General features: G+C 37.5%; 1 protein-coding gene across 3 annotated transcripts; it reads left to right on the top strand.

Annotated features, from left to right (window-relative positions):
* The first annotated feature begins 437 nt into the window (after nucleotides 1–437).
* On the top strand, nucleotides 438–20,032 carry panx2 (pannexin 2). 3 transcript variants are annotated; one of them, XM_021467660.2, is made up of 8 exons: nucleotides 456–623; nucleotides 741–789; nucleotides 2,545–2,610; nucleotides 5,951–6,438; nucleotides 11,902–13,016; nucleotides 13,125–13,263; nucleotides 13,396–13,575; nucleotides 16,371–20,032. In XM_021467660.2, exons 4-8 carry the CDS (start codon nucleotides 6,210–6,212, stop codon nucleotides 16,661–16,663), a joined length of 1,956 nt encoding a protein of 651 aa, XP_021323335.1. In that variant the 5' UTR covers nucleotides 456–623; nucleotides 741–789; nucleotides 2,545–2,610; nucleotides 5,951–6,209; the 3' UTR covers nucleotides 16,664–20,032.
* The last annotated feature ends 1,069 nt before the right edge of the window (nucleotides 20,033–21,101 follow it).

Below are 21,101 nucleotides of genomic sequence, written 5' to 3'. Positions count from 1 at the left end.
GGGTTTTTTGACCTGAAACTTTACAGACACATTTTGGAGGCACAAAAGACTTTTCTTGAAATCTTGAAAAGGTGGCAAAATAGGTGCCCTTTAAGACTATTTTGGTAAACAACATTTCATCCTTGAATAGCTTATATTTTGCATTGTCTATGCAACAAGATACGAACAAAAACTACAAATAAACGACAGAAGGGCAAAAGTTGAATTTAACGTAGAGCTAATTTCACATTGTCGTTTTTATTCCCGACACTCCTATCGCTTTCATTTACGATTTAAATGCGCCGTGGTAGTGAATCTCCTTGAGTGTGTGTCTGTGGAGCCGCCAATAGTGTAAACCGGAGAAGTGTGTGAGGTTTGTCAGGGGAGGGCGAGAGGATGGCGAGAGGCGGAACAAACCGGTGTGTGTGCCCGGATACACGCTGAAACGGCTCGCCCGCACTGCAGATTAACCCTTCAGACGCCGGGGATGCTCAACACTAAAGCACAAGTCCCTGCATCCGCGTCCCTTTGTGTGTTTGTGGATCTGTTTGGTCGTGTTGTATGTTGTGAGGAGATTTTCCCTCTGATGTTGAAACACAACACCGGCTCTCTGCGATCCTTGGTGTAATCGAGTAATCTGACAGGTATGTGACATCATGAAGACGCGAGTCAATGCAGCCCGGTACACTCCGTCTCTCATGCTGAATTTAGTCTTTAGTATATATTTAGTCATATTTCTGTGCTGATTTGTGTCCTTTTAGGCAGAGATATAGCCTGATGATCCAGTGATGGACAGCTCCTCGACTGAGGGTAAGTGATGTGCACTGCATGACCTTTATTGATCCTAATGTTTCACTGTCACAACGTCTATTTGTGTCGGACAGTGTTATTACATATCGTTCATAAAGCTAAATTATGTCTCGGGGTGTTTTAGTATATGCTGTTGCTTTAAGTTTGCACGAGACGTTCTTAATCGCCATCAACTTGTTTGAGAGTTTGATCAAACCTGTAAAGAGTTTTTCAGGCTTCTTTCTGGTGTCGTTGTCTCTGAATAGGCCAGGGTTATAAATCCTTTGAAATTCTAATTTAAATTTCAGATTGACACCATTTGTTGTAATAATTTATAAGCATAATATTAAAAACACACATGGCCTGTTGATCAAAGACTAATGAAGTAAAATTGTTGAATGCTGTCTTTTATATCTACTTCAGCAGTATAAGAATATATTTCAAGTAAACGAAAAACTAATTTTAACCTTATTTAACCAATCCTTAATGCAAAAAGATAGTTGTCAACTTAGGCTATTTTTAGATGCAAATATTTAGCATATTATAATGGAAACAATGGTTTAATTTTGAGAACTTAATATTTATTTATTTATAAAAACACATGGACTTTAAACTGATTAAATATATATATATATATATATATATATATATATATATATATATATATATATATATATATATATATATATAATCAAAATAAATTTTTATACAATTATTTATTTATTTGCACAAATAAAACCAAATCAATCACAAACACTACAGTTCTTTATGCTGAGAGTATCATGCTGCCCTATATGCCAGAAAGTAAGTAGAAAGTCTTTAAAATTACATATTTTTTATTTCTAAAACAAGTTACAATGATTAAAATAGTAAATAAAAATCCTTTCATTTTCTTTTCGGTTTAGTCACTTTATTAATCTGGGGTCGCCACAACAGAATGTTCCACCATTATATCCAGCACATGTTTTTATGCAGCGTATGCCCTTCCAGCTGCAACCCATCACTGGGAAACATCCATACACACTCATTCATACACTATGGACAATTTAGCCTACCCAATTCACCTATACCACATGTCTTTGGACTGTGGGGTAACTGGAGCACCCGGAGAAAACCCACGCGAACACGGGGAGACCCAGCCGAGGCTTGAACCAGCGACCTTCTTGCTGTGAGGTGAATGTGCTACCCACTGCGCCACTGTGCAGCCCAAAATTTTATTAAGATTATGAATAAACATTTCATTATAAATAAAACTACCAAAAATGTTAAAGGGCACCTATGATAAAAATTAACTTTGTAAGCTGTTTGGACAACTGTGTGTAGGTATGAAAAAACCAACCCAGGCTCAATCTGAAAACGTACCTCTACAGATGTTTCTGGAGACCACGGAATATGTCCCAGCGGCACGTTTTTCTGCAGTTTTTGTTTTGGCGAATCCACAAGAGGCTGCTGTGTATGCTTTTTAGAGATCTCAAATTCCTTTCCCGAGTGCCATTCATGCCTGCTGTTCTTGCGTAAACCCACCAGAGGCCTGACTTTTTTGTCAGACTTTCTCCCCTTTCCTAAACCCAACCAACACGTTTCAAAAGCAATCCAGAAAAAGAAAAGCACTTGTCTGATTCTGACCTCGTTTTCAGATTTTACACATTCTCACCCTGCTATTTACTTGTTTATTATTATTTTTTGAAACCTGTTTTTGTCTTACCTGCTTTCTGGAACCGTTCTTCACCGGACTCGAACCCCGTCGTCATGGTCAACTCCTCTCTGTGTCACAAGTCCGTCAACGTACTTGGCAAGCTAACGGGACAAACTGATTGCAGCAAGAATATCGCCCATACGGAGGTAAGCGGTCAGCTCGTAAACGCAAAAAGGAACAGCGTCACACCGTCCCGTAGCATTCGTTTAAAAAAAACATGAAATGCAGCCATACATACCTCTGGCTACATAATTCGTGGTCTCCAGAAACATCTGTAGGGCTACGTTTTCAGAATGAGCCTGTGTTCGCAAAAATAGTGCAAAGTTAAAGCAATCTTCATTGTGTGGGACTCATCATTGCAGAAAGGCTTGAATTAACTCCACAACAAATTTAATAAATAGCCGTTGGGAAAGTTCTTAATATAGTAAGGGAGATCTGCTTCATTCTTGTCTGTCACTATGCTGTTTGTCTACATGAAGGATATGACTCTGACATGCACGTAGGAATGGTGGGTGGGAAGAACCAGCTCATTTGCGTTAAAACTTGTTAAAAATTTCCCAGATTTAAAAAGGTATAATAAATAATCTGATGGGCATTTTGAGCTGAAATTTTACAGACACATTCTGGAGGCACACAAATGTAAATTAAATTTTGAAAAAGGGTTAAAATAGGTGCCCCTTTGAATCAAATTTTTATTATAAAATAGTAATGAATAAAAATACTACATTTTTAGGATGGGTGAGTAACCATATTTGTGGGTCTGTCTGTACTATCCAAAAGATTGAAAAACCCTACTTCATACCACAGCTTTGACAACTAGTTTACATTTTTTTGTATATATATGATTTACTTCATCCTGAAAATAAATACATATTTAAGATAAACTACAAACGCAGAGTTCCTGCCATTTTTGTTGCTGTTTCCATTTGTTAGAAAGCTGCTCCTTATCGATTTCCTGGGCTCAAAGCAAGATATATTGATTTCAAAATGAGCAACGGCTATTTTCTGGTGTCTTTTTACACTGCTGGCAGAGACACTTCAACATATCAGGCTCCATCTTTAGTTCAGAAATATGCAATACAATTTCCAATGAGTTAAAGGTCAACTGTGCGCCATGCTTATACTCTAATCTAAACTGATTTGAATGATGAAGCCTCTAGTAGGGAAGTCATTGTGTCCTTTTGTCCTTGTCACAAGTACACGCTCTTAAGGGACTCTGTGGATTGACACACTCTGCTGGTTAATGGATTAAAGGGACGTGCACTTTCATAGTGACGTGTAGTTGTCCCATTTTATGTTTAGATACCACATTTTCACCTTCAGTAAAATGCACAGTTCAGCTTAAAATGAAAACACTGCATTTACTCATTCACATTGTTCCGAATTGATCAGACATTAATCTTCAAAACACATGTAAGGAATATAGCACTTTATTTTAAGATACAATTCTGCTATTAACAAACCATTTACTATATGACATTTAACAACAATAAACTCCCATTTTGCTGCTTATTAGTTTAGTTGTTAGGTTTAGATGTTGATAGGATTAAGGATGTGGAATAAGATCGTGCAGAATATGTACAGTATTTCTGTTCAGTTTTTTTAATTTATTTCACTAATATTATTGTGATATACTCATTCATTCATTTTCTTTTCGACTTAGTCCTTTTATTAATCTGGGGTTGCCACAGCAGAATTAACTGCCAGCTTATCCAGGATTTGTTTCATGCAGCGGATGCCCTTCCAGCCGCAACCCATCACTGGGAGACCCATACACACTCATTCTCACACATACAAACACTATGGACAATTTAGCTTACCCAGTTCACCTTACCGCATGTCTTTGGACTGTGGGGGAAACTTTAGCACCCAGAGGAAACCCACTCAAACACTGGGAGAACATGCAAACTCCACACAGAAACGCCAACTAACCCAGCCGTGGATCGAATGAGCGACCTTCTTGCTGTGAGGCAACAGCACTACCCACTGCGCCACTGCGTCACCTATTGTAATATAATAATAGTAATATTAAAATGTTCATATGATGTATTTACTATACAGTTTGTAAAGTAAGACTTTCTGTCTTTTAGTAGATATATTATATGAGACTTGCTTTGTTTACCAAATATGTGGATCTAATTGGATTTGCATTGTAAACGTTAAATAAAAGTTAAAAATGTATTATTTTTATTTCATATGTTAAGTTTTTAGTTTCGATACTTCTAATATCATTCTGCACAAATCTGCAGATTTTTCACAAAATTCTCTGCATAAATAGCAAACAATGTCTGCAGATTCCGTCTGGCCCTTGTAATAAGCCAGTAGTTACTAGTCCTTAAACTAAAGTGTTTCTGAAACAGTTCACTAAAATATGAAGATTAGCCTATAAAGTTATCGTTGGTGTTAGTGTCTTGCTTCTTTTAGATGAATGCAATCAGAGTTAGATTAAATAATATCCCCTCTGCTATAGGATTTTGTAATGACAGTGAATGATGCCTGAGTTTTTAAAGTTCCAATAAGAACATCCATCCACTATAAAAGCAATCTACACGACTCCAGGGAGTTAATGAGTATTTATATTTGTATACTGATGTTTTTATTTGGAAAATATTGGATGTATGGACAAATACGCACTAATGTTGATATGATTTTTTTTTTTTTTTGAGCCTGAAAATGTACAGCTAAACATAAACAGACAGTGGACAACTGATTTTTTTGTTCAAAATTTTACCCAGGGAAAACAATAAAAGAAACCTCTTGGTTCCCAAAACCATTTACAAATTCCAGTTCTCATGTCTTTCGCACTATTGACATCTTCTAGAGCATCTTCTAAATGTACAAATCAATAATTGATTTTCTTGTTAAGCTTAATTTAGATAATGGTCAAATTAAAGTGGTCATAAACTAAAAAACAAAAATTTCCTATAAAAATATCCTGTAAGTTTTGTAGCTCAAACCTTTGTTGTTGCTCTGAAAACAGCTTATATTGAAGGCTGTCTGCCAAAATGACATCAAATGGAATGTTCTACTCTATGATGTAATAATGTGAATAAATCCCGCCTATGCATAAGATCAATGCCTATTTCTACATCACTGCCTGTTTAGCACTGTTAATATGCATGACCAATCATAGCAGTGTGCATTTACTTCTGAGTCTACAGTCCACCACACCCATTTAAGCATTTGGATGAGCATCAAAAACAGCACAAAAAATAGTCATTAACATTCTGTTAACAGATATTGTTGCTTTTTATTATGAACACATTAAAGGTGAGTAATACACAATGTGCATCCAGTTCGCACATGTGTTTTGAATTGTATTTGAACATTTGTTAAAAACAGTTGTTGAAAAGTTGTTAAAATAATAACTACTGTATATGTTGGGTTTAAGAATAAATATGGCTTATAAGTTTTATTTCAGTAGTTTTTCTTGATAATCTGTATCAGAACACCCATTCTGATTGAATTATCTTGTTCATTTTGCAGGTTTTTTGCAAAAGTGAATTATTTAAGACAACAATTTAAGCAACAACAACAATTCATCTTTCTACCTCTGACAAGATCAGCCATCAACTCCGTTTGACCACAAATCTCTCTGAAGATCTCTTACATTTAGCCCATTATATTGCTGCAGGGACAAACCCTCAGCCAATCCAGTGGCTGACGGGTTTGGGGGAGGAGGAGCTTGAAGTGTCATCAGGAGAGTTGTGAAGTTGGTGGCGAGCAGCAGGCTGCTGGGGCCCGAATGCAGAATATCCTCGAGCAGAACTTGGACATGGCCACGGCTCTGCTTGCGGGTGAGAAGCTGAAGGAGTTGATCATGCCAGGATCCACACAGGATGAGAAAGGCGGGGTACTCGCGGGTCTCATGGTGCAACTCAAACTAGAGCTGCCCTTTGACCGGGTCGTCACCATTGGGACTGTCATCATCCCCATACTGCTGGTCACATTAGTTTTCACGCGGAACTTTGCAGGTTAGTGGTGGACAAATGTACCTAATGAATACCTTAAAATTTGCAAAGTGACTTTTGAGAGACTGCTGGGTTTAATAGATTTTTGTGGCCTTTAGCAACAGCAGTTTATATAAATCAGTTCTTTCATTCATTCAAATGTTCTTCACACTAAGAAATAAAGGGTTCTTTTAAGAACTGTTCAATGAAAGGTTATTTGGGGTGAACAATTTTAAAGGTTACGAAAGGTCTTGTAATGTAAAAGCACATTATGGTTCCCCTTAGAACTTTTCAGATAACACATTATTTCTAAAAAAGTTTCAGAAATGAGATTTTCACAGCAATGCTGTTGAAGAATCATTTGTGGTTCCCCAAAGACCTTTTCAATTAACAATTCTTAAAAAAACTATATTTTAAAGAACATTTTAATAACAAATTTGAACCACAGATTCTTTAGGACAGTCGAGAGGTTTCATGTATGGTAAAAGTTCTTCATGCCAGTTTAGAGCTAGTGCTAATTTCATCAACAAAAATAGAGGTGAAAAAATGTTGCCTATAGCTTGCCACAAACAGAAATTTCACAGGTCAACTCTGTGCCAGTACTGTGAGTGAAAACTATGAATGCTTGTGCTCTAATCCTCTCTTCTAATGAATCAACATCACATTATTGTTCATGTAAAAATATAAGACTAAAATTTTAGCAAAATTATGAAAACTAATGAGTGTGTCAGAGCTCAAGCTTTCAGTCATGTTATTGGTGCAGCAGACCTGTGAAGTTTCTGTTTGTGTTAAGCCATTTTCATTGTCAAAATGAACACTGTTTAGAACCTATTTTTTAAGAGAGCATTCAAAACATCCATTATTAAAAGAAACTTTGATATAATTAAATGTTTCCGGAGATGTTAAATGCTCTTCGTGTAATCACTGATACCAATACAAAATATATATTTAAAGAAATTTTGCTATTGCATACAAATACATCAGAGATTGTTTTGCATTTACACAACTTGGCGCTAATAAGGGAGCGCCAGATTTATTAAGTTGTTCAGCACTATCAAACATTCTACTTCACACTAAGAAATAAATGGCTCTTTTAAGAACTGTTCGATAAAAGGTTCTTTGGGGTGTACAATTTTAAAGGTTACAAAATGTTTTTTTTTTTTTGCAGTGATGCAATGTAAAAGCATATTATGGTTCTTCAAAGAACTTTTCTGACAACACATCTTTTCTAAAAAAGTTTCAGAGATGGGATTTTCACAGCAGTGCTGTTGAAGAATCATTTATGGTTCCCCAAAGACCTTCTGAGTTAATAGTTTTTCAAAAAACTATATTTTAAAGGACTTTTTAATAACATATTTCAACCACAGATTCTTTAGGACAGTCGAGCGGTTTCATGTATGGTAAAAGTTCTTCATGCCAGTTTTGAGCTAGTGCTAATTCCATCAACAAAACAAGAGTTCAGATGCAAAAGCCTCTAAGTGACATCTGAAATTTAATTCGAATATTAGAATTTTCCCTGCCCCCTTTGTTTATGTTGAGTTATTTCACTTTAAAGACCATGAAAAAAATTAATTCTTTGCCATGAAAATGAAACTACTGAACCTACACACAGGAGCCTGATAAAAATGCTCATTTTAAAAGAAAATTTCAGATGGCATTTAGAGGTTTTTGCATCTGAACTTGTCCTCTGCACAAGTACTGTGACTAAAAACTCTAAATGCTTGTTCTCTGATCTTCTCAACTAATGAATCAACATCACATTATAAGACGAGATTAAAATGTAGCCAAAATTATAAAAACTAATGAGTGTGTCAGAGCTCAAGCATTCAGTCATGGTATTGGTGCAGCAGACCTGTGAAGTTTCTGTTTGTATCAAGTCTTATTTCGTTGAGTAAATGACCACTATTTTCGGAGAGCATTCAAAAAAATCATTTTTAAAAGAAACTTTGATGCAATGAAATCAATGAAAGTGAAAAGTTTTTGGAGATGTTATATGTTCTTCATGTAATCACTGCCCAGCAGGTATAGGGTGTCAACATGACATCAGTTTGATGTTGTACCCCAACGTCGTGGGGATGTGGCATTTTGTTTAAAAAAAAAGTCCAATGTCAGGCCGACATCTATGTCCAACATCCAGCCTAAAATCAACCAAATATCAACGTCTTATAATGTTACAGCTTGACGTTGTGTGGACGTTACCACTATGACGTCTATCAGACAATGGATTTTGATTACCATACCTCATGAATCAATGTCAGGATTTGACGTTAATATGACGTCAGTTTAAGATGTTAGTTCAACGTTGGATTTTGGTCACTTTCCAACACAACCTACCATCAACCAAACATCAACATCATTTGCCATCGTTATTGGATGCTAAAATAACGTTGTCCTTAGACGTTGGCTAAGTTGTTCAGCTCTATCAGACATTCTGTCACCCTACAGTCCACTGCTGTCCAGCACTGGAGTGGTTAAATTATTTTTGCCAGAGATTGTAGGGTGATTAAGTAGGAAAGAGAGAAAAAGAGAGTTAAAGAGAGGTTGTGGTGGTAGGGAGGGGGTTTACTCTAAACGCTGAGTCAGTCTTACTGCATAGCAGCACCAACTGGCTGTGACTGAACATTGAGAACCCTGCTGGGCAGAAACATGCAGTATAGTTTAAATCTGCATAACTATTGGAAACATACTATACTAATATTTATGCTTAGAAAAGCTGTAGTAGGAAAACCTGGGAGACTGCAGCTAATCTGCGTGTTCATACAATTTTAGGGCTACTACATTAACATTGCACTATTTTAAACAGACTCACTTATTTGAATATTAATGAAGGTCAAACCCTCGTTGTTGTGTTGGATGAAGCTGTTTCTTAGATTAAATGCTTTGACAATAGTTGGAATCTATAAAATATGTAGATCCTATAACCATATAGGTCTATTCCTATGACACACCAATTATTATGTACATTTTTATTCTAAAAAATTAGCTTATCACCACATTATCTTGCTTAACTTACATTATTGATTCTGTGCAGGAGTGTAATCCACTGAGAGCCAGAATAATGTGGAGGTGTCTATAGGAGTTACAGCAGCTGTGGAAGAATTATACCTCTTATCTTTTTCCAGCTGGCGCAGATAAATGTACCGTTTGTTTAATTACTAATTCATCAGTAGTTTAACCTGTAGTGCCTTACACAGTAAACCCAGTCCACCTAATAGGAAGCTGATGACAGCTTATTACTAGAAACAAATCTGCCAGATTTTCCAGGACATAGGCAGTTGTTATGTCCAGTGTTAACAATTTAGATTATAGTTTTCATTTCATTAATTAATTAATTAATTCATTCATTCATTCATTCATTCATTCATTTTCTTTTTGGCTTAGTCCCTTTATTAATTAGGGACAGCGGAATGAACCGCCAACTTATCCAGTATATGTTTTACGCATTACTGGGAAACACCCATACACTCTCATTCACACACACACACACACACACACACACACACACACACTACGGACAATTTATCTTGTCCAATTTACCTATAGCGCATGTCCTTGGACTGTGAGGGAATCCGGAGCACCCGGAGGAAACCCACGCGAACACAGGGAGAACATGCAAACTCCACACAAAAATGTCAACTGACCCACCCAAGGCTCAAACCAGCGACCTTCTCACTGTGTGTTCACGTTCAACCACTTCCAGGTGAAATAATTAAGAAAGAAAAAATCCTTAATTCAGACTCTTACACGTCCTGATTTAAAAACAAACTTACTATACAACATTCTGTATCAATTTTCTGATAATAGAGCACAAACAACAGCTGCTCATTTTTGTCATTTTCTGTGTTCTATTTTTACTTAATGTGTAAATTGTGCAATTCAAAAGTTCCTATTTAGATATGCTTGGTATTAATAGCAGGTTTGGCATGCTGTCCTGGGAGAGAACCCAGAGCTCGGAGATAATTGAGCCCAAGGCTCCCGTTCGGTCAATAAACATATAAGGGGATCCGAGATAAGATAGGTCTTGAAAGCTTCTTTAGAAAAGGGAGAAAAAGGAGGAGGTGGGGTGGAAGGGGGGATTCTTCCAAAATCAGAATCAGTTTTATTGCCAAGTGTGCTTCACACACACAAGGAATTTGTTTTGGCTACAGATGCTTCCAGTGTACATAAAGTGACAAGTGACAACACTAAATAAAAATGAAAAAAAGACGATAAACATTAAACAGAGATGCAGTTAGTCAAGACAAGAAATCTGGATGTTAAGTTGTATGTACAAGTTTGTTATAAATATACAGGTAATACGATGCTATGTACAAATGTGAATGGAGAAAGTTTTGCATTTTATATTGATATAAGGTGCTTTGTACAAGTGCGTATGAGAAAGTGTTGCACATATTTATTGCACAGTTAGAGTATATTTAACTGTTCATGAAGTAGATGGCCTGAGGAAAGAAACCTTTCTTGTGTCTGGCTGTTTTTGTTCTTGGTGCTCTGAAGCGCCGACCAGACAGTAACAGTTCGAACAGGTAGTGTGCTGGGTGCGAGGCGTCCAGAGTGATTGTGCAAGCCCTTTTATTCACTCTGGAAGAGTACAGTTCTTGAAGTGTAGTAAGGGAAGTGCCAGTGGTTCGTTCAGCAGTCCGGACTATTCGCTGTAGTCTACGGAGGTCGGTTTTGGCAGCTGAGCTGAACCAGACAGTGATTGAAGTGCAGAGGATGGATTGGATGACAGCTGAGTAGAACTGCACGAGCAGCTCCTGTGGCAGGTTAAACTTCCTCAATTGACGAAGGAAGTACAGTCTTTGCTGGGCTTTCTTCAAAATAGAGTCTATGTGAATGTCCCACTTAAGATCCTGAGAGATGGTGATGCCCAGGAACCTGAATGACTCCACTGCAGCCACAGTGCTGTTCATAATGGTGAGTGGGGGGAGTGCAGGGGGGTTTCTCCTGAAGTCCACTATCATCTCCACTGTTTTGAGCGTGTTCAGCTCCAGATTGTTGTTTCTGCACCTTAACGCCAGTGAAGGTAGAACAGTAGCAAAAAATCAGTCTATTTATTATAAGCTTGGATCAATCTGATTGGATTATTATTGATTACAGATGAGCAGCCAGTCATGCTTAATCATAACACATGCCTCTCTTGAAATTAGTTTACGAAACTTCACTTAAAATAATTGACCAGTGGTGGTGTGCTTTTTTTTCTATCTTTTTTATTATTTTCTTTAAAACATTCATCAGCCCGTCAGAACTAAGCAATCAAAAGCCCCATAGAATAATGAGAAAATTATAAATCTAAACTCCACTAAAAGATATCAGGAAAGTCATAGCAGACAATAAAGATGAATTAAAACAAAACAGAAATCAGTGCCTCAGTTACTGTATAGGTATTATTTGATGTGACTGGGTTTCGACTCTGGTGGTATCTACTTGATAAGTATGGAATACTTTTGATTATTTTGTAAAGTGATTTTTTGTCGCTTTCTCTTTCAGAGGAATCTATATATTGTTACACCCCACACAACTTTACACGAGACCAGGCCCTTTATGCCAGAGGCTACTGCTGGACAGAGCTGCGGGATGCAGTGCCTGGAGTCGACCCTGAACTTCGTCCGTCATTGTTCGAGCACAAGTTTCTACCCTATGCTCTGCTGGCCTTCGCAGGCATCATGTACATACCTGCTCTGGGATGGGAGTTCATGGCCTCCACTCGCCTCACCTCTGAGCTAAACTTTCTCCTTCAAGAGATCGACAACTGCTACCACAGGGCGGCAGAGGGCAGGGCGCCCAAGATCGAGAAGCAAATCCAATCCAAAGGGCCTGGAATTACCGAGCGCGAGCGACGGGAGATCATTGAAAATGCTGAGAAGGAGAAAAGTCCCGAGCAGAACCTGTTTGAGAAGTATCTTGAGCGCCGAGGGCAGAGTAACTTTCTTGCTAAGCTATACCTGGCGAGACATTTAGCCATTATCTGCCTCAGCTCAATACCTATAACATACCTGAGCGCCTACTATGCCCGTCAGAGGCAGAATGAGTTTACTTGTGCACTTGGCGGGCCGCCAGACACAAGTAGCATTCCTGAACTGAGGCTGAATGTGAACTGTAAGCTACCAGCCGTGCAACTCCAGCGCATCATGGCCGCGGTGGACATTGCTTTGCTGTGCACCATGAACCTCATTATCCTTTTGAACTTGCTGCATTTGTTTGTAGTGCGCAAGTCCAATTTTGTCTTTGACAAGCTACACAAAGTCGGCATTAAAACACGCCGGCGCTGGCAGAAGTCACCGTTTTGTGACATTAACATTCTGGCCATGTTCTGTAATGAGAATCGAGACCACATTAAGTCTCTCAACAGACTGGATTTTATCACCAACGAGAGCGACCTCATGTATGATAATGTGGTGCGGCAGCTGCTGGCAGCGTTGGCTCAATCAAACCACGATGCCACTCCAACCGTGAGAGACTCTGGTATCCAGACTATTGACCCTAGTATGGACCCTTCAGTGCTCGGTGTGGGAGAGCTGGGAGGAGAGCCCTCGGTAATCAAAAGACCTCGCAAAAAGATGAAGTGGATCCCCACATCTAACCCTTTGCCGCAGTCTTTTAAAGTAAGACTTGGCTTCCGATTCTTGTTCATTGTTATGTGTTTGATTAATTGCTTATTATGATCTTTTTTTCTACTGCTGAAATGCAATGTGCATTTTGTTCTTATACAGGAACCCTTGACTCTAACAAGACTGGAAAATAGCATAAAGGCAGAGAAACCTAAACCAGTCCGAAGGAAGAATGTAGCAGATAGCATTATTGCTCCACTTCTGGACAGCAAGAGCACACAGTATCCTCCTACTAGCAAAGGTATCCTTCTACTAGCAAAAGGACCTTTTTAAAGAGCTTACTGTAAATTGACCTATTGGGAATTGCTACATTTTGAATTGCTAATGTGATTTGAATCCTTCTCTAATGTTTTTTTCTCATTGTATTTTTCAGATACATATAATACACAAAAGAAGCACTCTCTTAACCTCTCGCTGGATGTTCATCCCTACATGCTGACTATCCAGAAAGCTGAAACAGTCAACCCTGAGCCTCCCCCCGTGGAGCACTCTATCAGTAGTGTGTATATTGAGGGCCCACATACAGTTGTCCATGTCTCATCTACTCTTACTGGTACAGTATGCTTGGATTGCCTTCGGGGATACAAAATTTATCAAAATTTATGTTGTTTTGTTTTTATTTTATCAATATAAGACATATTATAGAGTGGGTGCAGTGATCACACATTCCCTACAGGCACAGGACACCAAAATGATGCCATATTAACCTTGTACCTCAACGTCGTAGGGATGTTGGATTTTGTTTGGAGATGAAAATCAGGTTGACGTCAAAATTCAAGGTCAAACCAACGTCGATGTCTAACGTCCAACCTCAAATCAACCTAAAATCAACCAAATATCAACATCTAATTATGTTACACCTTGACATTGTGTGGACGTTACCACTATAACATCTATCAGATGTTGGATTTTGGTCACTTTCCAACACAACCTAAAATCAATCAAATATCAATGTAATTTGATGTCAATATTGGACGTCAAAATAACGTTGTCCTTAGACGTAGGCAGGACATTGAATTTTGGTCACCTGGCGTCATGACCTAGATCTAACTTAATATTAATGTCTTATGATGATGTGTGCCTGCTGGGTACTGTAGGCAGGCCAATAAGTTGGGTTTTCTTAACAAAATGCCAGTAGGATTTTTCAATTGGCTTTTGAATTATTGCTAAAAATCAAGGTGATCACAAATTAACATAATACTTATGAATTTTTAACACAAAATATGGTAGATTCTAGAACAGGGGTCACCAATCTTTTTGAAACTGGGAGCTACTTCTTGGGTACCGATTAAAGTGAAGGGCTACCAGTTTGATACACACTTCTCAAATAAAAAATTTGCTCAATTTACTTTTAATTATGTGTTATTATTAATAATTAATGATATTCATCTATGTAAAGACAATGATCATGTTAATGTTTTCTCACAAAAGATATTTAAGTATCTACTTATGTGAGTAGTATGTCCAAATTCATAGTATTCGAAAAACAGTATGCGAGAAGTACCCGGATGACCTACTATTTTTGGCAAAGACTCTGAAGAGCACATATGATGGACGCTACGCTATCACAAGATGCCATGCGAGAGAATTCATAAATGGGAATAAAGCGACACAACTGATGTGGGTAGGTCATGTGACAATGGTGGCTATAGTACATCCGTGTTCCATTCATAGTACTGACGTGCATACTATATAGAACATACTTTTTTAATACTCATATAGTAAACTCAAATTCAAATGTGACACCTACTCAAGTAATAGGCAATTTCAGACGCAGCCATTCCCAGCAGGCACACAACATCATAAGACGTTAATATTAGGTTAGATTTAGGTCATGACATCAGGTGACCAAAATTCTATGTCTAGCCAGCCCTTATGGACAACGTTATTTTAACATCCAATAACAAAGTCAATTAAGTTGATATTTGGTTGAATTTAGGTTGTGTTGCAAAGTGATCAAAACCCAATGTCTGATAGATGTCACACCGTCTACACAATGTTAAGGTGTAACAAGGTGATTAGATGCTGATATTTTGTTGATTTTATATTGATTTTAGGTTGGACGTTGGATATCGACATCGGTCAGACGTTGGGTTCTGACGTCAACCTGATTTTCATTTCCAAACAAAATTCAATGTCCCCATGACGTTGGGGTAAAATGTCAATATGACGTCATGTTGACCTCCTGTGCCTAAAGGGTTGTCTTCAAAATTCACTACAAATCTATAGACAGGTCTGTTTGGAGCTAAATTCTGCAGGACACTGGACCTCCAGGGCTGAGTGTGCCCATTCCTGTTCCAGAATATACAGTACTATGCAAAGGTCTTAGACCAACGACAGCTGGGTTGTTTTAACAAAGTTTCAATGACCATGCATGCATATGTTTTGGTCTCTTCATTCAGATTCAAAGATAAGATATTAAGACTAAAGTGGCATTAGTGTGTTCACCCTTGGCACTCTTCTGTAGACTGAGGCTACGTCTAAAATCGCCCACTACTCGTGTGGGTACTATGTTTGAATTTGACTTTGCTACACAACCGTTAGAAAAGAGATTTCTATATAGTATGAATGTGAGTAGTAAGAATGGATTATGAATGTACTACTGCTGCCATTAGTCATTATCACGGGACCTACCCACATCATGTCACTTTTCTTCCATTCATGAATTCTGTCGCTTGGCATCATGGGATTGCGTAGCATTCTTTGAATGCGCATTACAGAATCTCACCGGAAGTAGTAGGCCATAGTGTTTTATACTGTAAATGAATTTGGACATACTACTTAGCTCACATACTATAGCAGGGAAGTATGCGATTATGGACGCAGCCTGAGGCTTCCTTTAGTACTTACCCCAGTCTATGTACTGTAAAGTACATTTTGGCATAACATTATTACCATTTCTGCTTGATGTTTTATTTACCTCGCTCACTTTGGTTAATATTTACTACACTAATAATTTATTAGCACTTTCATGTTTTCATGATTAAACCTAATTTTATGTTGTTACAAAAAGGTTTAAAGCAACTGGTAACATTTTATATTGATGGTCCATTTGAGTATTAGTAGACTGTCTGCTTAATATCTGTTGATACTGCTCCTTCAACAGACATTTAACTGACTATAAGAAACTTTGCAAGTACATATCAGCTTACACTAACCCCAACCCCAACCTAACAGTCTACTTATAATCTAATCAGAATTAGCTGGCATATAGATACAATCTAACTTAAATTCAACAAACAGACCATCAAAATAAAGTGTGACCAAACAACTTATTTAACAATATACAACTGACATAGTTTATATTGATATTACTGATAATTCTGTGCAATCTTTTTGTCCTCTTAGAAAAGAAAGAGTCTCCTCCACTGTCCACCACCACTGCCTTCTCCACAGCCACTCTCCCTACAAACTCATATTTGAATGGTGGGACGGCCAGCATGCCTCCTCCTCTAGACTCCCCAAAAGTCATAGGTCCTCTCAACCAGGAGACAGAGCCTGAGAGCCAGCCTGTGCCATTTAGTCGAAACCCCTCACTCCCGCTGCTGAGCATTCATCATACCTTATATGAAAAGGATGAGGACGATCAAAACAGAAGACTAGCCAGACCGGGCGAGCTGATTGCTGCTGGAGAGTGTTAAAGGAAAATGCAGAAACAGGCCTGCATGCACACAAACACACAACAATGCAAAAGCACTTAGAGCATCAACTGAAGCACAAAGGAATATGCTGGTTTTTAGGATCATATCTATATAGTTTGATGTTATGGGTAGATCTCAGATTATTCCATTTCTAAGAATTGGGGAAGGCGATGCTTAGCATTAAAAAATTCTTAAAGGTGCACTTTATTTAGGTTCAAATGATCAAATTATTTTTATTTTTAATTGAATAGTGTGATATATGACAGTGTTAGATTTAATGTATGCAGATTTTGGTTACTGATATGACTCTTGAACTATATATTGAAACTAGTTTCTGCCATTAGAAATAAATCTTATTCTTTTTCCGGTCACTTTATTAGGTACACCTGTCCAACTGCTCGTTAACACAAATTTCTAATCAGCCAATCACATGGCAGCAACTCAATGCATTTAGGCATGTAGACATGGTCAAGACGATCTGCTGCATTTCCAAACGAGTATTAGAATGGGGAAGAAAGATGATTGAAGTTTCTTTAAACGTGACATGATTGTTGGTGCCAGATTCTTTATGTATTTCAGAAACCGCTGATCTACTGGGGTTTTCAGGCACAACCATCTCAAGGGTTTACAGAAAATGGTCCAAAAAAGAGAAAATATCCAGTGAGCGGCAGTTTTGTTGGCACAAATGCGTTGAAGATGCCAGAGGTCAGAGGAGAATGGCCATACTGGTTCAAGCTGATAGAAAGGCAACAGTAACTCAAATAACCACTCGTTATAACCAAGGTATGGAGAAGAGCATCTCTGAACGCACAACACATTTAACCTTGAGGCGAATGGGCTACAGAAGCAGAAGAACACACCGGGGGCCACTCATGTCAGCTAAGAACAGAAAACTGAGGCTACAATTTGCACAGGCTCACCAAAATTGGACAATCAAAAACTGTAAAAACGTTGCCTGGTCTGATGAGTCTCGATTTCTGCTGCAACGTTTGGATGGTACGGTCATAATTTGGCATCAACAACATGAAAGCATGGATCCATCCTGCTTTGTGTCAATGGTTCAGGTTGCTGGTGGTGGTGTAAAAGTGTGGGGGATATTTTCTTTGCCAGATAGTACCAACTGAGCATCGTGTCAACACCACAGCCTATTATTGTTGCTGACCATGTCCATCCCTTTATGACCACAGTCTACTCATCTTCTGATGGCTACTTCCAGCAGGATACCATGCCATGTCATAAAGCACAAATCATCTCAGACTGGTTTCTTGAACATGACAATGAGTTCACTGTACTCAAATGGCCTCTACAGTCACCAGAGCTTAATCCAATAGAGCACATTTGGCATGTGGTGGAACGGGTGATCTGTATCATAGATGTTCAGCCAGCAAATCTGCAGCAACTGCGTGATGTTATCATGTCATTATGGACCAAAATCTCTGAGGAATATTTCCAGTACCTTGTTGAATCTATGCCATGAAGGATTAAGGCAGTTCTGAAGGCAAAAGAGGGTCCAACTCTGTATTAGGAAGGTGTACCTAATAAAGTGGCCGGTTAGTGTATATATCAAACCTCAACCTACCCAAAACCAAACCTTAAAGGTGCACTGAGCAATATTTGAAATTGCTCTTCACCACAGTGTTGGACAGAGTTCCAAAACACATCCAATCAGGAGTACGAGGTGTATATACTAACTATAGCGATAGAGAGATACCAAAAGTTGCAAGTTCATGTTGGGTTATGGCCGTATTTGTTCCAAATAACAACATTGTTTGGCAAAATTTGTACTTTTTTTATAGTAAAACACTGTGTGCATGTAAACACATATATTGTAAAATAAAGTGATACAAATATTTATTTAAGTTAAAAAGTGCACCTCTAAACATCATTACCCAGTCTTACATTCAAAGAAGATTAAGGGAAAATAAAATCGCCCATGACTTTGGTGCTCACCATATGGGTTAAAGAGTTCCCTAGGACATTCCAAATGAAGGCAAAGTCCCATTAGATTTTTGCACAAAGCACCATTTGTTCCTGTTTAACGTAGTGTCAATGCACTTTTGTGTTTTTTTTACACATTCAGTGTCGGCTTCATATAGATGTCTTGAGGTATTCAACGCAATACATGCATTCTTAAAATATGCAACCTCATTTCCTACTGTTGCAATAATATGCACATTTGGAATGTATATACTTAGCTGTACAGAAAAAAAGTTCTTAGATATGAGAGACTATAGGCTTTTTTTAAATGACGTTCATCTACACCTCTGGTGCACTTACTCAATGAGACTCTATCACTCTGGATCATTCAACTCCGGATCGCTTGAGGATATGTGGATCCTTATACCAGCTTTTTTAAAAGCTGTTTTGTGACAAACAGATTTCAGCTGCTCCAGACAGATGTTTTCCAACTGAAGCGGATTCATAAAATGGGCTTTTGATACCTACTGTATGTCCCCATGAACCACAACTCGTGTAAAAAATCATTTTATCTTTGTAAAACCTAGTTAAAACCTTTGATATTCGACGATTCCCTTTGTGGTGAAGTATTAGAAATGCCCTGCCAAAACACCTTTACAAGAAGCGCACAACAATTCACAGCAAATAGATCCCAGGAGAACCTGTTACCACATGGCATGAGATTGATATTAGGAGTAGTTGTTGCAGCTCACTGTTTTTTTAGCATATATTATGGTCCAAGTGCAATATTTTGATAATGATTATGCGATACAGGGAAGATCATGATTCACAATACCATCAGATTGGAAGGAACCGCACTTGATTTTTCAGGCTTGGATCTTTGTGAATATAATTTGATAGTATTATGGGTGCTAATATCAAGCTTGAAAATATTGTGGTGGCATTCAGCATTTGAGACTGAAAATGTTCAAAGGGGGTTAGGCACTATGGTTAAAATGTGTATGGCTTACGTCACCTAGTTTGTTTTGTTCTTGCATTTAGTGCAATTTCATTTTTTGTTGTCTATTTTGGCACAATTTCTTAAGAAATGTTTTATATATATGTGTGTGTGTGTGTGTGTGTGTGTATTTCTGGAACTGCAGCATATCAACCAAGTAATCTGCTTAGAGAAATAAATTATGCTAAATAGAAAAATGTTAGATTATCACATGGGTTGTATACTGCATGTCCAAAAGTTAAGCATATATTATTCACATAGGAAAAAAACATACATTTGAATCATAAACCCAAAAACTCACAGTCTGTCTTGCACATTTCAGCCCTTCATCCTTTTCTGTATGTTTGCTGAGATATCTCTGTTATAGATGAAGCTCAGAAAGAAGTATATAAAATTCATAATGTTGTAAGATTCTGTTTGAAGTTTTTTTTTGTTTATAAAGTGAACAAAATGTTTCATTTAGCTCATGGAAATTAAAATGAAAATCCCGCCCGTTAGGTCCTTAGACTGTAAAAGGTACACCTTGTTGGCATCAACAAAAAAAAAAAAAAAAGATTTTTCTATCATTTCATATGTTCTGGTTTATTGGAGAATTTTCACCAGGTAAGAAAAAATCTGTCTTAAAAAATCATAATTATGACTAAAGGTCAAAATTATGATACACAGTGTCTGGCAAAAATACATTAAATGTATTTTAAAATATCATACCAAATACCCTGTTTTTAGGTGTATCTAAACAAACTACAAAATACAGCAGCCACTAATGTATCAAAATAAAATACTGTAGATTTGTATTTTAAAAAATAATACAAAATATTTTTACAAGCATGCTTCTTTGAAAACCTATTTGATCAGTCCCTTCACTGTTAGGTGTGAAGTAAACAATATTTGATAGCAACAGCTTTTCTCTGAGCAAGTTTTAGCAGACCCTCTGCCACCTCGTTCACCTACTGTACATGAGTATCTATACATTTTTTTTAACTTGTTTCTTTTTTATTCATTTAGTATATTTTTGTACAAATTTCATACAGAAAGCCCTGTTCAATGCAGATAATGTGTTAGAAAATAGTACTATATCTGTTATGTTTCCACCCACCCATTGTGTGGCCAGTAAAATTGATATATTCACGTAGCCTATAATGATTATTCAACGTCCTACAATTCTTATATTTTAAAAAGGTGTTTTATTAAGTGTTTTATTGTTAAATGATTTTTTTCTTCTTTCTTTATAAGATATTACCTGAGTCCTGTGTTTTTGACTAGTCTGTGGACTAAATTGCTATATTATTAAATATTGTCCCACTTTGACATCTTCAGGCAGACATCTTTCCTTATTAACTACATGATGTTTAAACAGCTAGTGAGGTATTGGTATCGCCGTGATGTTATGCATAGTTTCCTTGCATACTCCAAGCACTGACCACCTTCTTTAATGTTAATCTGAAAAACAAAAAAAAAAACAGCATATGCTGGTTTTAATGCTGGTCTTGCTGGTTTCAATGCTCATTTTGTTGGTCTTGATGC

This window comes from Danio rerio, chromosome 18, assembly GCF_049306965.1.
Source record: "Danio rerio strain Tuebingen ecotype United States chromosome 18, GRCz12tu, whole genome shotgun sequence".
Classification (NCBI taxonomy): domain Eukaryota; kingdom Metazoa; phylum Chordata; class Actinopteri; order Cypriniformes; family Danionidae; genus Danio; species Danio rerio.
Note: the sequence above shows the minus strand (reverse complement) of the source record. Positions and strands in the feature narration are given on the sequence as shown.

Excerpts from the sequence above, each read along its gene's own strand:
- panx2 (XM_017351929.3), top strand. The coding sequence starts at position 6,210 with ATGCAGAATATCCTCGAGCAGAACTTGGACATGGCCACGGCTCTGCTT. Across the intron at positions 13,017-13,124 it reads CTTTGCCGCAGTCTTTTAAA|GAACCCTTGACTCTAACAAG; the intron begins GTAAGACTTGGC and ends GTTCTTATACAG. Across the intron at positions 13,264-13,395 it reads GTATCCTCCTACTAGCAAAG|ATACATATAATACACAAAAG; the intron begins GTATCCTTCTAC and ends TGTATTTTTCAG.